At 43.4% G+C, this 17,182-nt stretch overlaps 2 protein-coding genes and 1 non-coding gene across 3 annotated transcripts; all 3 read left to right on the top strand.

Annotated features, from left to right (window-relative positions):
- Positions 1–4,496: 4,496 nt before the first annotated feature.
- chadla (chondroadherin-like a) lies at positions 4,497–13,122 on the top strand. The gene is made up of 10 exons (XM_086185255.1): positions 4,497–4,655; positions 6,178–6,372; positions 6,475–6,630; positions 6,718–6,863; positions 9,666–9,904; positions 9,981–10,243; positions 10,757–11,093; positions 11,203–11,549; positions 12,389–12,555; positions 12,816–13,122. The coding sequence occupies exons 1-10, from the start codon at positions 4,497–4,499 to the stop codon at positions 13,120–13,122; spliced, it is 2,316 nt and encodes a 771-aa protein (XP_086041381.1).
- A 537-nt stretch (positions 13,123–13,659) lies between these two features.
- Positions 13,660–13,731, top strand: trnaq-cug (transfer RNA glutamine (anticodon CUG)). The gene has a single exon. It is a non-coding gene; the product is annotated as a tRNA-Gln (tRNA).
- A 137-nt stretch (positions 13,732–13,868) lies between these two features.
- On the top strand, positions 13,869–16,580 carry rbx1 (ring-box 1, E3 ubiquitin protein ligase). The gene is made up of 5 exons (XM_086184496.1): positions 13,869–14,024; positions 14,780–14,858; positions 15,835–15,905; positions 16,261–16,346; positions 16,427–16,580. The coding sequence occupies exons 1-5, from the start codon at positions 13,947–13,949 to the stop codon at positions 16,437–16,439; spliced, it is 327 nt and encodes a 108-aa protein (XP_086040622.1). The 5' UTR covers positions 13,869–13,946; the 3' UTR covers positions 16,440–16,580.
- The last annotated feature ends 602 nt before the right edge of the window (positions 16,581–17,182 follow it).

Genomic DNA, 17,182 nt, shown 5'->3' with positions numbered 1-17,182 from the left:
ATTATTTTTACAGAAAAAATACATTACATCAAGTATGAAAAATAGGAATATTTTCTTGCACATTGCTGAAAAAACAGACAAGAATGTAAATGTTCACAGCATGCAGTTGTGCAGCCTAATGGCTGCAGGCAGGAATGACCTGTGGTAGCGCTCCTTCTTGCACTGAGGATGCAGCAGTCTGCAGGGGGTGGGAGGGGTTGTTTAAGGTGGATGTCATCTTGGCTAACATCCTTCTATCCGCCACCTCCTGGAGGGAGTTCAGTGAACAGCACAGGACAGAGCCAGCTCTCTTCACCAGTTTGTCCGGTCTCTTCCTGTCCCTGTCCCTAACTCCATGACCCCAGCAAATGATGACGTAGTGCACTGCAGAGGCCACCACAGTGCTATAAAAAGTCCAGAGTAGGGCCTTGCTAACCCCCAAGGACCTCAATTTCCTCAGCACGTGGAGGCGACTCTGGCCCTTCTTGTAGAGGGCATTGGTGATATCAGTCCAGGCCAGTTTATTGTTCATGTGAACACCCAGGTACTTGATGAGTCCACTATCTCAATGTCTGAGCCCTGGATGTTCACAGCTGTGTGTGGGGGAGGTTTCCTTCGGAAATCAATCACAAGCTCCTTGGTCTTGTTGGTGTTCAGCAGCAGGTGGTTCTCCTCACACCAGTCCATGAGGTCTGTGATGACCCCTCTGTACTCTTGCTCGTCCCCCTCTGATATGCAGCCAATGATGGCTGAGTCATCGGAGAATTGAAAAGATGAAGTCCGCAGTGTAGAGGGTGAACAGGAACGGAGAGAGCACCGTACCCTGGGGGGCCCCTGTGCTGAAGGTTACTACATCTGACACACAGCCGTTCATCCTCACGTCCTGTAGTCTGTCAGATAGGTAAGCCAGTTGTCCAAGCAGCCAGATGTTGGTCCCCACTGGCTTCCTCCATCTTCCCCCGCAGCAGTGATGGCTGGATAGTGTTGAAAGCACTGGAGAAGACAAAAAACATGACCCTCAAAGTGCTCCTGGGAGACTCCAGGTGAGACAGGCCCGATGCAGCAGGTTGATGATAGCATCATCCACGCTGATGCCCAAACGATAGGTGAACTGCACCGGGTCAAGCGCAGAGCTCACCACAGCGGGGAGGTGGCTAAAGACAATCCTCTCCATGGTCTTCATCAGATGAGTGGTCAGGGCGAGGATGGCTTGGTTCACTAGGATGGAACCGGCATTACACACAAGGTCTTCCACAGGAAACAGATACAGTGTATCCAGGCTGAGTCTCAGGTTGAACATGTACTGGAACGCCTCATTGAGTTGGTCCACACACTTCCTGAGCAACCTGGAGCTGATAGCATCGGGGCCTGTGGTTTTCCTCACCTATGTCCTCCTGAGCTCACTCCCAGGGGGGTGAATGGGGAAGTACATGAGCACAGTCTTGAAAAGGTCATATTAGTCTGCACAATGCCTGCACTCACAGTGACAGTCAACCATAGTTGATCCCTTGCCAGTAGGTTAATATGCATTCCCACACTATAAATGGCCTTTTCTTTGTTTGTTGGCATCTCTCAGGGTTGTAGCGATATATAGTTTTAACTAAAAAGCGTGGTGTAAGCTGTGGTATAAACATCAAACTATGTGCATGTTATTAGCAAATGATTAATTTTAAGCAACTTTCACACATTGCACATTTCCTCAACCCTTACATTCTCATTTGAAAATGAACATAATGTGACATGCATCCCGGGTAGCATGGTGGTGCAGTGGTTAGCACTGTCGCCGTGCAGCACAGCATCTTCCAGTGCACAGCAAGAAGGTTGTGAGTTTGGCCTTGGCTCGAGCATGGGATCTTCCTGTGTGGAGTCTCCATGTTCTCCCTGTTCCTGCGTGGGTTCTCTCTGGTACTCCAGCTTCCTCCCACAGTCCAAAGACATCAAGAGGGGACGAGGCTGATTGATACTCTAAATTGACCGTAGGTGTGACTGTACAAGCGAATGGTTGTCTGTTTATATGTGCTGGTGTTGCGACTGGCGACCTGTCCAGGTGAACCCCGCCTCTCGCCTGAAGGCAGCTGGTATAGGCTCCAGCCACCACCCCCCAGCAACCCTCAAGAGGATAAGTGGAAGGATGGTGGCATGCATGTTTTACTCTTTTTATGGTAAGTGGTCAAAATAATTGTGTTACACTGAAATAGTGAGAAACTACGACATTTTCAGAGGCATTTCTCATTCTGTGAAAACCTCAGAGTGTTGCGAATCTACACTCATTGCCTACACTACACTTCTGTCGTCACTACAGAGCGCACAAAGACATGAGAACAACAGAACTGGGAGTCCTCAATGACCTCACTGACTGATATTGGCTCTGCCTGAGGAGCTCATGTTTTCAGAGGCTTTTGTCTTTGTGTCTATCCTTCAGCAGGATTGTGTAAAAACTGATGCATATTTTCTCCAAATCTGGTGGAGGGATGTAGTAAGGACAAAGAGAGAACCCATTCAAATTTGGGACCAGGTCCATATAATATCATTAAAAATGGCAGTTTTTGGATTTGACTGTGTTAGTTTGACAAAGGTTATGCCCTCCATTCTAAACAGATAAGAAATTACGAAAGTGAAAATTTTATGAGTCGTACAGACCCCTAAAGGTATCTCAGCCTGAGAAAAATTACACAAGTGGTGCCATAAGCAAGGTCAGCATGTTTAGGCCTGTAACTCTCAAATAAAATGTGAAAAAATTAAAACTGATATCATCGCATTTGCTGAAACCAACTGAAACATGAGACAGGATTCACAAATCATGAAATTTACAAAACCTACTTTCATGTCATAACTAAACTACTTCCTGTACATTGCAGTAAAAACTATGAGTGTTGCATATTTTTCAACAGTTGATCCAATTCATGTCAAGTGCCCTCACCTTTTAACTGGCAAAGGAGCTTGTGCTCCATCTGTACTTGCAGGTGCTTAAGTACGTTAAAGAGGCATGGTCTGATGCAACCATTGGCATATCGCTATTTTGGGACAGTTGTGCCATAGACATAGAAGAGGCTGGTCTTTGGTCAATGGCATTATGTGTAAAGTGCTATTCAAGTGGCACATCCAACAGCATTGCAGTGGAACTATTAGCCGTCACCTCCTCCCAGGCCTGCTTCACCTCTGGTGTCTTCAGTTGATGCCTGCTGCTCCCATATGTAAACATAGACGTGTTCGCGCACACAAGGAGGTCCGTTTCTTCAGATGAGAAGCGCTCACTCGTCCCAAGTTGAAATGTGTGTGCCACTGAATTAGCAGCACACACACACAAGTCTAGAACAAGCTGGACTTCAAAGGGAATGACAGGTGGTATTCTGATTGATCAGACAGATGTCTCACCCCAAACATGCCCGTATTAATTATTATGAGTCTAATGTCCGCTTCTTTGCGCTGTGGTTTGCACATTGATTATGCACTCTTTCAATACTAAAATGAGGCTGAAGCCTGCTTGCGCACACAGCACACACACAGCACACACATAGCACCAACTCTCTGGTACTATGGATCGCTTACAAAGGGCCTAGAATGAATTTACACTTAACATGAAAAGCTACTTAAAATTTTGATAACCCATAATTTTAAAACATTATAATAAAGAAATGTTGCAGCCAAAACACGAAATGTTGTGTGTCTTTGCAATAATTGGTCCTATTAACACTGAAGTGAGTCTCTATACAAAATGTGGCGCTAGGACAGACTTGCATCAGGTCTACTGGGTGCCAGGTTTCAACTCATGCAGGGCTTAAACCCCACTTGTACATATTATAAGTCTACTTCATTCATGCCCAGTTCCCACACACAGTTCCCTTCCTTCTGTGTTTTCATGCTCCTGACTGGCCAGAAAATGTAAAACCAAGGTGTTAATTTGCAGTGGGGGGCTTCAGGGATCAGGGGTCACTGTGGAAGAATTTATCAAAGCCTTGTCTGGTAGCCTGCTGGACTGAAGACTGAAAGTGCTGGACACTCTCAGAGTCAACTAAAAGCTGGCAGAGAGCTTAAGCAAAACCACCAGATTCTTACTTCTTTCTTATATTCAAGCAAGCCTTGACATCGTACCACTCTGCATGAAGGTAAGCTTGTTTTTGTTTTTCCTTCAGTTATTTTGATGAAAAGTTTGTCTTCTGTTTTGTCTTAATTTACTGTTTCAGATCCAGAGCTATGATTGATGGGTTGTTGATTAAAGATTTTAAAGAAAACACATCTTTTAATGTGTGAAAGAATCCTTCTACCTAACATTTTCAAGAAATCCCTCCAAATGCACTTCTTCAAATTTTTTTATGCAAAGCTTTTTGAGTGTTAACAAAAGTACTATAAAAGTTCCATGAATCATTATAATAAAAGTACCGAAAGTAAAAAAAAAAAAAAAAAGGCCATTGATTTAATTCCATTAAGCAGACTGTAATTGGTTATTTTTGCAGTTTTGTCTAAAAGCAACCAAATTCAGTAAAGATGTATTGACAGCAACTTCTATACTTGCACAGATGCATCTCTTCTCGGCTGTGGTTTTACTGGTGACTTCAGAACTGATACGATCTTTGGAAGCAGGAAAATGTCCTGCAGTATGCAGCTGTGACAGCAGAAAACTCACAGTAGCCTGCATGGACAAGAACCTCACTGAAGTTCCCCCAACTGTTGACGAGGTGAGGAATTTCGAATGTGTAGTGCTTAACTTTAACTTCACGCAACCGCTCAGGGAAGAAAGCTTTCAATCTAAATGCATCCAAAAATAATGTTAAGTACACACACATTTGAGGAAACCTCCTGTTTGACACTCATTGCTGCACAGCTACTGAAGTTTCTTGCTCGCAAGGGATCGACAGCAATCAAGAATGGGAGTGCAAGGAGTGGTGGATATTCATGAGATACCGAGTCCTTAAAATCATTCAGAAACCTTGGAAGTTTTCAAGAACCAACAAATCATTCAATTTAAAAATAAAATAAATAAATGCTTCAAATGAATGCTGGAAAATCTTGCACAAACTGATTTGTTTCCAGCAAGACTGTAAACCCCATCATAACTTCAGGGGTAGTCCCAAAGTTGACATTTTGAATTTGTGGTTATAAAAAATGTACCCGATGCACCATCTTCGTGTAGATAAAAAGAGCACACAGAGAGTGTCTACCACCACTAAGGTGAACCATTGGCCCCCAGTACTTTTTTGGGCTTGGGCCCCAGTTAAAGCTGCAAGTGGTGCTGAGCGGGCCCTTGCACAAGCATCATTGCTAGTTTCAAGCCAGAGCGAATGATGTTTTCATGTCAAGTGCCCTCCCTATTTCACAGGCATGAATGAGGCGTGGTCTGGTGCAACTATGGCACATTGCTATTTTGGAAAACCAGAAAAAGTTTGCACCATAGACCAAGAAGGCTGGTCTTTGGTCAAAGGTGCTACGTGTTAAGGGATATTAAAAGGGTGCATCAGTCAGGTGCTGCAGATGTGCAGCATTGCAATGAAAACATAGATATATTGGCCGTCATCTCCTCCCAGGCCTGCTTCCCCTCTGATGGCTTCAGTGGATGTCTGCGGCTCTCGTGTGTAAACACTGGCACACAAGGAGATCCGTTTCTTCACATGAGAAGCGCTCATTCGTCCCAAGTTGAAATGTGTGCACCACTGAAATAGCAACAAACTGGGCTTTAAAGGGAATGAAACGTAGCGCTTTAATTGTTAATGTCACTCCTGAAACACACCTATGAATATTCACGTGTCCAATTACTGGCTCTTTACACCATGGTTTGCACTGTAGTGAAGTGCCCCCTAAATAACAAAATGAGACTGAACCCCCCCCCCCCAATGCAAGGTGAACACATAGCACCATTCACAACCACCTGACCAAATGAATACAACCCAGAGTGTAGATGTCTTCATGTCTGTGTGAAATTGGGGAAAAAAATCTGAGGAAAATATAAAAAAATATGAAATATTTTAATTGGCCACCTACCCATGGTAACGCCATTTAAGTTCTTGAGGTGTTTCTGAAAAAATGAAAGATGTGGTGGACCCACTAGGAGGAATACAAAAAAGTATTTCCATGTTACCACCAGGTGGAGCTATTATCTGTCTCAAAAAATGAATGGGTTCCTCCTCTGCCTCTAACACACCCCTCGCCTCTTATTTTTTGCGTAACCCTGCTTCAGATTTATCCTGGATTCTTCCTTTACAGATCACACTGAAACTGGACTTGAGGAATAACAACCTGCAGGTGCTGCCCAGGGGTGTGTTTGTGCACACCCCATACCTCACCCACCTCAACCTACAGCACTGTAACATCGTCAAGGTGAAGGAGGGGGCTTTCCGAACACTAGGCCGTGTAGTGTCCCTGAACCTGGCCTACAACAAAATTGACATCCTCTACCAGGTGATACAAGGAGAGTTGATATTTGTCATGTTCAAAACTTGGGGGTATGACACTTTGCTCTTTTCCTTACTCCCATCCCTCTCTTTACCTCAAACTTTGCAGGAATCCTTTGACGGCCTCTCCTCTTTGAAGGAGCTACATTTGGACCATAACCGTATAGAGGAGGTCCAGCCAGGGGCTTTCATGCAGCTTGGCTTCCTAAACACACTGGCTCTCACACACAACCAGCTGGTGTACATCCCCAACATGGCTTTCCAGGTACTCAATGCAAAACACAATGACCTGAATGGACTGTGCACAACCATCTCACCAGATGATGATTCAGGAGTGTGACTTCTCCTACAGGGCCTGAACAACATCCAGTGGCTTCGTCTGAGTCATAACTCCATCAACAACTTGGCCCCTGAGGCCTTTGCGGGCCTGTTCACCCTCACTCGCCTCAGCGTGGACCACAATGAGTTGCAGTTCTTCCCCACTCAGGCCATGACCAGGTAGGTTCACCTGAAGCAGTATTAGAGCCAACACTCACTTCGCAGCAACATATAGGACCAGGAAATTGACCATGGATGCTTTTGTACTCATAAACCTCAAGGGTGGCCATCCATGTCCAAAGGTCTGCCCAGAAGTTTCTACTCATTTAAAGGCATTTTTCTGGCACCATTGATGCCAAGTGCTTGCTCACGTAGGAAATATTAGGTCTCTAAAATAAATTAAATCAAAACCAACAATGAACTGATTCACAAAGTAAGTCCAAATATTGATTAAAGCACAATATTCATGAGAATTTTGTTTTAAAAAAAAACATTCATAATGGTTTGAGTGGCAGAATATTCAAAACGAACTTTTGTAGGATGGAGTGGTATTTCTTCTTTAACAATGAAACTACTGTTCTCATAAAGTACCACCTCATAAAAAATAGGCTTCTCAAGTACCATCATTAGCCTGATGTGGGTCATGTCTTTGGCTAATGTCAGACACAGTGTGCGGCTAAGCTGAGGCTGGCCCGGAAAAAGGATTCCTGTGCTTTCCTGCTACTGGTGTAGAACATGTTTGAGTTGTGGAATTAGACTGTTTCCAGCCCTGGATGTTGGCTTAAGATGTCATCTGAGGCGCACTTGTTTCATGGATTCACTGCTGAGGACTTATCTCTCTGCTCCTCCTCGGTCCAACTGACTCCAAATTGGAGGTAATGGGTCACATCTCCTCACCGTCTTACCTCGTTTGTTGCAGGTGCTGTGTGTGATGTGAATGACGGCGACCACACCGTGGTCTTACACAAAAATATAACAAGAAAAGCTAAACTTATTGTGAATTAGAATCCAGTTTATGTATTTCGATTTGAAAAAAAATGAAGATTTGATGGTATTCTTTAATTTGATAGTATTCTTATTACATGATTTTGACTCATTTTATTTTCCAAAAAAAGTCTTTTTTATACCTCACATACTACCAGTTTTAGAATCATTGTTCTGATGTGAGGCAGCACGGTGGTGCAGTGGTCAGCACTGTCGCCTCACAACAAGAAGGTTCTGGGTTTGAGTCAAGGCTCGGGCACGGGATCTTTCTGTGTGGAGTCTGCATGTTCTCCCTGTTCCTGCGTGGGTTCTCTCTGGTACTCCAGCTTCCTCCCACAGTCCAAAGACATCAAGAGGGGACGAGGCTGATTGATACTCTAAATTGACCGTAGGTGTGACTGTGAGAGTGAATGGTTGTCTGTCTCTATGTGTTGGCCCTGTGATGGACTGGCGACCTGTCCAGGGTGAACCCCGCCTCTTGCCTGAAAGCCGCTGGGATAGGCTCCAGGCCCCCCATGACCCTTCACAAGAATAAGTGGAAGAAAATGGATGGATGGATGTTCTAATGTATTTAAAATGTTGATTTTTTCAAGGTATTTATTGAGAGTAATATGAATAAAGAACATTTCAAGTTTGTGTGTGATGTTAATTTAAATGCAGATAATTCAAATTACTGCCAAGTGCCATCTCAAGGCACTTTACTCAAATTCAATTCAAATGAAAGCGATCCAACATTCCTACATGAGCAAGCACTTGGTAATGGCGGTAAGAAAAAAACTCCCTTTTAAGAGGAAGAAACCTCAGTCAGAACCAGGCTTACAGTGGGTGGCCATCTGCCGACCGGTTGGGGTTGAGAGGGGGAAGGAGAGAGATGGGGTGTGGGGGAGGAGAGGAGAGAGAGAGGTGGGGGACAGGGGGATAAGTGGAGAGAGAGAGAGTGAGGGGTGGGGGAGGAGAGGCGAGAGAGAGGTGGGGCTAGGGCAAGCCAGTGTTGGTCCAGGACAGGAAGTGATCAACCCAACGTCCACAGCCCCAGGTGACTTGCAGGGCGAGACAGCACATAAGAAGTGTAGGTTAATGGATGCATTGATACATGTGAATGTTATGGAAAAAGATGGTAAGAAACAGAGAGGAGGAGAAAGCTCAATGCATCATGGCAGTCCCCTGTTAGTCTAAATCTATAGGGACATAAACTAGGAGCTGGTCCAGGATAACATGAGGGTTTTAAGCCTACTCTTAAATGTTGAGAGGGTGTCTGCCCCCCAGACTGAAACTGGAAGATGGTTCCACAGGAGTGGAGCCTGATGACTGAGGGCTCTGTCTCCCACTTTTAGAGACACTAGGAACCACAAGTAGACCTGCATGCTGGGAGCGTTGTGCTCTGGTCAGTTCATAAGGAACTATGAGCTCTTTAAGATATGATGGAGCCTGACCATTAAGAGCTTTAAAAGTGAGGAGAAGGATCTTAAACTTTTTACCGGAAGCTGGAGCAGCGACGCTAATACAGGCATGATATGGTGTCTCTTCCTAGTTCCTGTCAGTATGCGTGCAGCTGCATTCTGGACCAGCTGCAGAGTCTGTAACTTGTTGGTGCAGCCTGATGATAAAAAATTGCAATCGTCCAGCCTAGAAGTAACAAATGCATGGACTAGTTTTTCAGCATCACCTTGAGACAAAATGTTTCTCATTTCTGAGATATTTTGTAGATGAAATAAGGCGGTCCTTGAAATTTGTCTAATGTAGGGATGGAAGGACAAATCCTGATCAAATAGAACTCCTAGGTTCTTAACAGTGCCGCTGGGGGCCATAGTGATGCCGTGAAGAGCAGTAATATCACTAGATAATGTGTCTCTCAGGTGTTTGGGGCCAAGGAAATAATTTCTGTCTTATCAGAGTTTAACAGTAAAACGTTACAAGTCATCCAGTTCTTTATATCTGTAATGCATGCTTGCATCTAATCTTAGTGTTTACCTTGGTTACTTTCTGTGCCCTGCAAAGAGTCCGTGAACTCAAACGCCTGGACATGAGTCACAACCCCATGATCTACCTTGGAGAAGAATCTGTCTTCATGGCAAAGCTTACCCACCTCTACCTGGATCACATGTCCCTTCAAGACCTGTCTGACCTGGCTTTGTCTAGAGCACCCCTCCTCTCCCATTTGGACCTCAGCCATAATCAGCTCCGTTACCTCGAGCCGCTCCAAGGCCCCAAGGAGCTGGTCAGCCTCAACCTGACTGGTACAACTGGTCTTCATGCATTTGTTAACTTTAAAGTGACCCTCAGTTGAAATAAACCATTATGACTGTCTTAAAGCTAACCCGATCTACTGTAGCTGCTATCTACGACCCCTGAGGGAGTGGGCGAGTGTCAGCGGTGCCAAGCTGCTGGGGACTTGTGCTGGACCCCCTCACCTCTCAGATGAGGCGTTACACGCTGTAGCTCCACTAGACCTGCGCTGCCATAGCAGGGGGGATGCCCTGAAAGATGTCTTTGAGGAAGAGGATGAGAGTACAGTCTCCCCGCCAACAGCCAAGCCCAAGCAGAAAGTCAAATGTCCAGTTAACTGTGACTGTGATGTGAGTCCTTTTTGCATTTGCAGGAATGGAACTGGTGACAGAAACAATGGTGGAGCCATCCCACAGTACCTACACTTACCAAAACAGCTACTTAAATTACAGATTTCTTTTTAGCAGTGTTTGACAAATTGCCTGATTACTTTAAATGTACTGAGAAACAAGAATCAAATTCATGTATATTGTCATTATTTCTCCAATATGGCTACTTTTGAGTACTGTAAGCGAAAGCAAGCTAATCTTAGTAAATTTTCAATGTATATCTGACATTATGGGGCAACTGGGTCTATTGCACATATCTACTTGAACTTGTTATCAAAGTGGCTGACAATCTGCAAACGTTACATCAATTAGCTCAATATGTAATAATTGTTCTCTGTTTGTGAACAATTTGAATGGTATCTGTTTTGCTTGACCCAATACTATGTAAGTGGGATACCTAAATACTTATTACTATTGTTTTTAAGACCAAATGAAGTTATTAAACATATTCTGTTCTGATTTCACCCTCCCTAGATTGAAGCCCAGCATGCCACATGTGAGGGTCGCGGTCACGCAAAAATCCCACGAGGCTTCCCCACCAAAACGCAGCTGCTTGACCTACGCAGCAACCATTTCCACTACCTTCCAACCAACAGTTTCCCAGGCACCGGTCAAGTTGTTTCACTTCACCTGGAATTTTGCAAAATTCATGAAATTGAAGGGGGCGCCTTCCGGGGAATGAAAAAGCTGTTTTATTTGTATCTTTCTGACAATGACCTCACAACTCTGGAGGCAGATGCATTTGCTGGAGCCCCTGAGCTTGCCTACCTTCACCTGGATGGGAACCGTTTGGTCCAGTTCCCTGGATCAGGTCAGTCAAGTTAAAAGTATTAAATAAATTTATGGAAATATATATTTTGAAAAATATATGTATATGAAATGAAGAAAACATTTTATGGTGTCTTGTGTCTCTCCTTTAGCTCTGGGACGCCTACCAAATCTCTTTGCATTACACCTGGAGCTAAATGGCATTTCAAAATTAGAGCCCACTGGTTTGTTGTCCTCAGTAACCTCCAAACTAAGGGAGATTTACCTGACCAACAACACCATTAGTGCTATAGCAAATGGTGCTCTGGACTCTGACTTCCTGGCTAAACTTCACCTGGATTCAAATCAGCTGACAAAGGTGCCAATTTTGTCTAATACCCCAAACCTGGAGGAGCTAAACCTGTCTCACAACTCCATTCGCTGGGTTGGGCCGAATGCATTCCAGCCTATATCCAAAAGTCTGAAGAGGCTTTACATGGACCAGATGGGCATTGAGAAAGTAAGGACAGCATGTCTTTATTGGCCTGTGTGTCATGTTAAAGATTTCTCCAGAGTTTATCCTCTGACTTCATAAAAAAGGCCTGAAGCGTATTTCAATCAAAGGACCTAGTTGGTGGTAGATCCAATGACAGAGGAGAGTGAGATATATTTATTGCCGTTTCATATATCAAAATAGCAGGGGTCCAAGTATTGATCCATGTGGGACATCTTTATCCACCATCTGAGGAAAACTGTGACATCAGCAGTTTAAACATTACTAGAAAGATATGAACATCTCATAATTCTAAAACCAAATAGTCATTTATTCAACTGAATGTAATCATGAATGGGGGTGGCATGGCTCAGTGATTGAGTGGCTGTCTAGCAACCGAAGGGTTACTGGTTCGATCCTCATTTCCCCTGGTGACAATGTTGAAGTATCCTTGAGCGAGATGCTGAGACCCTGATGGCCCTGTGACGGACTGCCGACCTGCCCAGGATGAACCCCGCCCCTCGCAACCCCTAACGGATAAGCAGTATAAAAAATGGATGGATGGATAACAATGAACGTTCTTGAAACATTCTTTGGGAGTGATGTTGTGTAGTCCTGCTAAAGCTCTATTCTTACAGACCAAGCTCAACAGTGACTAATACATTAGTCATCTCCTATTATTTTCTGATGGCAAACTGTTTTTGTCATAATCCTTGTTTTAACATGGAAGATTTTAGTGAAAAGAGAGAATTTTTAGCATGTTATGTCCTCTTGTTTAGATGTGACATCTGAAATTGGGTATTCCATCTTAAGAGGAACAATTATTGCTTACCTGATCATCTCTTTAAATTTCTACCAATATTAAGATGTCTTGGGACGCTCTGGAGGGACTTGGCCCAGGTCTGAGGGCACTGGCTTTAAGAGGAAACCAGCTAAAGGAGCTTCCAGACCTGAGCTTGTTGACCAGCCTGCAAGTGGTTGAGCTGCAAGACAACCCCCTGCTATGTGACTGTGATTTGCTACCACTACGCAGGTCAATACAATGTTTCCTTTGAATCAAAGTTTTGCAAATTAAAAGAAACTCAATTTTTCTACAGCAGCACATGATTCAATGCTCATCAGCTGCAAGAGGGCTATATTTTATCCACAGTAGAAAGAAGTGATTATTAAAATCAGCATAATTTTAGTCACAATGTCACATTTTCTAATAAGGACAACTTCCATTTGAACTTTAGCAGTATGAACACTGCTGAAATAAACAAGATTCAATGTCTGTTTGTCCTTGTTTCTCAGGTGGATGGAGAATGTGAGTTTAGAGGTGATCGCAATCTGTGGTAACCCCCCTGAACTCAAGGGTCAGCGGGTCAGGGATGTCCATGTATTCAAATCCTGCCCTGAAAGCAGCTCTCCTTCAGGCAAGAAACTTGTGGCCCCGACTCACCTAAAAGTGAAGAAACCCAAACTGGGTCTCTTGAAGACCCCTGGAGTCAAGCCTAGACCTGCAAAGCCCAAAGCCAATAAGCCAAAGCCAAGCAAGAGTCTACTTCAGAGGACACCTGTGGTGAAAACAGTGATAAAGAACAGGAAAAAACTGTCATAATTGGATTTAGCCATTTTCTGCTTGTTTACAGTTTACCTGGTTGACAAAACATTTTCAACACATCATCAAGACAGAGTAATTCACTTGCGTCTCAATGTTCTCTCTTTGATCTGATTTTAATCAATGATTTATCTGTGACCGATCCCAGATTTCTGATTTTGACCAATAAGCAATGACCAATATCAAGGACGGACAGACTTACTGACTGATTTCTTGCTTTTTAGATGGATGGATTGAGAAACTGAGATTGGCAAGATTTTGTGTTTTATGCAAGATGAAATATAATGGGAAAATAAAATGAAGCACTTTCAGCAAACAGTTTATGATTTGTCATCGAAAATATATCCAGCAGTATTCATGTTATTGCATATTGGAAAAACAAGCATGTTTTTGTATTGCGTCCACGATACTAAACTACCCTTCGAATTAGGACTGAGAGGCTAAGGCGCTTCCTGTAACCCACATTGCCACTTTGCAGTTACCACACTATCATATTTATGAAATATGAATCCAAAATAACTAGATAATGTATCACCTGGTTCCATGGTGTAATGGTTAGCACTCTGGACTCTGAATCCAGCGATCCGAGTTCAAATCTCGGTGGAACCTGTTCTTTTAAGCTTTTCCCACTATCCAGAATAGGAATAACAGTATAATGGATGCAGAACTTAAACTTTGTAAGTAACGGCAGTTCTTCCTCGGAAGGATTTTTTAAAGGCACAATCCTTTTTAAAAACACAGAAAAGAAAATGAAATCATGTTTGCTCTTTCGGGTGCTTCCGGTTGTTGCTACTCGTCACGTGAGCTAAACGTCTCAGTTCAAGATGGCAGCAGCAATGGACGTTGACACGCCAAGCGGCACAAACAGTGGAGCAAGCAAAAAGCGATTTGAGGTCAAGAAGGTGTGTGTTTTATGAATAAGCGGTATATTGACATGTGAGTTAATCGTGATGTCTGTAAGAAGCCCCAAAGCACAGCCAACACACCCTATTCTTATCCATAGCGTCCCTTTAGCCACCCGCTATTAGCATGCTAACGCTAAAACTCTGCGGTTTCACTGTAAGTTAGCCGTTAGCCGGACTCAATAAAAGCATTAATTAGCATTTCTATGTCAAGCCATTCGTGATTAAGCATCAGTATATAGTATTTTAACGAGATTTACCAACCCACAGTTTTGTTATCTAACCACGATGTAATTTGTCTTAATCCCTTAAACAGGGAAGCCAGGTAAACTCGGGTGTATTGTGAGCGAAGTTAGCTTAGCCGCCTTCCTGAGACCGCCAGCCAATGTAGCGAGTTTAATCGTGAATTATTTTTGAATTATGAATTATGTTTTTCTTTGGCAACCAGTGTTTGTATTTCACGATAAATGGAATGTTATGTTTTGATGAATTTGATTCAGACGCTGGTTAATGACTTTAGATATATTGTGTTCCATTCCTGTCATTAAGTCTTTAAATTGATGTCAACAAAGCAGTCACTTCATGATAATGTTATTCCTGTAGCATCTTTATAAATAAAGTAAAGCTCGAACTTCAGGGGCAGAAATTTCTATGAAGAGTTACTTAGCCGTTAGTAGTAAAAGCAGCAATGAACCCTGGTCTAAAGAGACAGTAAATGTCTGTTAACCTTGGTCTGTTTCCTACTTTCCCACCAGTGGAACGCTGTGGCGCTGTGGGCCTGGGACATTGTTGTGGATAATTGTGCTATATGTAGGAACCATATCATGGACCTGTGTAAGTTCACTTTTACACACTCACACTAAGTCTAAGACAAAGACACACACACTCACACGCACACACAAGTTGCATTCACATTTGAAGCTACATATGTGGTGGTGGTGGTGGTGGTGGTGGGGGGGGGGGGGGGGGGCGCAATGGGAGAACACTCATGTCAGAATCAGTTTAACCCGACATTAAACACTGAGGCATTCTTGGAATCAAGTGGGCGTAAAGCCGAGTTGATTCCAAGATTTGGGAATTTTGTAAGGGCTGCATTTTGAAAGACTGATTCAGATACACTGGATATGTCATGGCAACATGTTTTTGAGTCATGTTCTGCCACCTGACTCATAAAATACACTGGACACATCATGGGCGGCAGGTCTTTTTCTGCTGCACTGGCTCCATTTGTGTTGTGTGCAGCTGTGTGCCAGCCATGTGATCTGAGGAATTTTCAGAGACAATTTGACTCAGAATAGATTTTTTTCCCTTCTATTCGCACTATCAGCAGCTCTTATTGTGCTAATACTGGTTGTTCTGACCAAAGAATCAAGGACACATCGTGAGATGAATGATCAAAATTGTGTTTACTTAAAAAAAAACACAATGTTGAACTGCTGCTTTCGTTACCTCTGTTATGAGAAATTCATGGATCCATTTTGAAATAAAGATGAACAATTCTATCCTGGATGACTGCAGTACGTTACTGTACTGTACTGTGCAGATGAAACCCTTTCTTTGTTAGTTTTTCCTCTCTTGATTCACATGTCTGAGGGCAGACGGTGTTGTACCTTCTAGGCAAATTACATTTTGAGGGGAAATTGGGATTTGTATATAATGTAGATATTTTATTGAAAATAGGGGCTTTGAAACTCCAAGTCACCAGAGGCACTATGGTTCAGCTGGTACTTTTTAGCCTGTTGTTAAGACTCTAACTGACATTGACCAGACATGAGAGTGTGTTTTGTGACATGTGTCCGTCCTACTTTAGGTATAGAGTGCCAGGCCAATCAAGCCTCTGCGACGTCTGAGGAGTGCACTGTGGCCTGGGGTGTGTGCAACGTGAGTTTCCATCAACACAACCACGCTTGGCTTGTAGCTTCCATCACGCAGCACATAGTGGATCTCACCGATTCTCATGACATCATCACACTTGATTTTTTTTTTTTTCCTTCATGTAAAGTTAAAAATTAATTCCCAATAAAAGCAGTTCCATCTGGGCAGCTTTTCAGGAACACCTCTGTAAGTTTGCTAATGTTTGTACTGCTCATTGCAATCACATTACTGATGTCAACAAACCCATTTTGGTACAGTAAAAGCACAAGAGATTTATTCAATTTATGAAAAAAATATTAAGATGTGGAACTGTTGTGCTGTTACGTTCGGATATTTATAAGTGAGGTTTTGTCTCCCACAGCATGCCTTCCATTTCCACTGTATCTCTCGCTGGCTAAAAACCCGACAGGTTTGCCCTCTGGACAACAGAGAGTGGGAGTTTCAGAAGTGAGTATCGCATGAGTTGCTCTCAATAACAACAAAAGTGAGCATTTCTGTAAATGACCCTACGTTTCTGTCTCTCACAGATATGGACACTAGCCGAAATGTTGTTGACCCTTGCTCGGCTTCTTGGGAGTGTCACCCCCAATGCTTCTGTTCCCTCCTGCTTTGCGGTTCTTGTCGTCACCATATTTTGTCTTGGTATGTTCTAAGTATAAATAAACCTTAATGTTGCCACAAGTGGTTGGTGTTTTCGTACAGATTGTCATTGGTCAAACACCATGGTATATTGAATAAAGATATGGATGAGGTTACTTTTTTGGCCATTTACAGTTCATGGTGTCGTATCCACCTCACTGTCATGACTTAAGTTATTTTTGTAAAGGTAAAAGCCAGTTATCAGGTACGTGTGAGGGATTGTTTATTTCCTTGGTGAAACACACAGCTAGAGCCAATGTTGCCCCTTTTAATGTGGACACGGTCAGTCGGGTCATAAACACTCCAGCATGGCACAACTTCCCCCTGAATGCTGATGCCCCGATATGCTGAATTTGCCTCAGTGCAGGCTCCAGGTCTGTTGCAGGGATTCAGAGCATCAGCGGCATCAGTAATCCTCTGGCTGAGCAACAGGTGCTGGAAGCGGATTAAATGGCCTGGTGACCCACTGTTCTTCTCTGGCCAACAGCAGCTGGAGGGAACCATTTGTTATTCACCATCAGGCTGCAAGGAAGTTACATCACTAGCACACAAATTCACTGAGCAAGTGAGAAAAGGGAACTCAGTGGAATACAGAGAATGAGCCGAATCTCTGCTCTGTAGTCTTGTGGTGCGATGATGGATGG

This window comes from Aulostomus chinensis, chromosome 18 (assembly GCF_037954235.1).
Source record: "Aulostomus chinensis isolate RoL2024-O1b breed Wild chromosome 18, RoL_Achi_v1.0, whole genome shotgun sequence".
NCBI classification, from domain to species: Eukaryota; Metazoa; Chordata; class Actinopteri; order Syngnathiformes; family Aulostomidae; genus Aulostomus; species Aulostomus chinensis.
Note: the sequence above shows the minus strand (reverse complement) of the source record. Positions and strands in the feature narration are given on the sequence as shown.

Excerpts from the sequence above, each read along its gene's own strand:
- chadla (XM_086185255.1), top strand. The coding sequence starts at position 4,497 with ATGCATCTCTTCTCGGCTGTGGTTTTACTGGTGACTTCAGAACTGATA. Across the intron at positions 6,373-6,474 it reads AAATTGACATCCTCTACCAG|GAATCCTTTGACGGCCTCTC; the intron begins GTGATACAAGGA and ends CAAACTTTGCAG. Across the intron at positions 11,550-12,388 it reads ACCAGATGGGCATTGAGAAA|ATGTCTTGGGACGCTCTGGA; the intron begins GTAAGGACAGCA and ends ACCAATATTAAG.
- rbx1 (XM_086184496.1), top strand. The coding sequence starts at position 13,947 with ATGGCAGCAGCAATGGACGTTGACACGCCAAGCGGCACAAACAGTGGA. Across the intron at positions 14,025-14,779 it reads AGCGATTTGAGGTCAAGAAG|TGGAACGCTGTGGCGCTGTG; the intron begins GTGTGTGTTTTA and ends CTTTCCCACCAG. Across the intron at positions 15,906-16,260 it reads TGGCCTGGGGTGTGTGCAAC|CATGCCTTCCATTTCCACTG; the intron begins GTGAGTTTCCAT and ends TGTCTCCCACAG.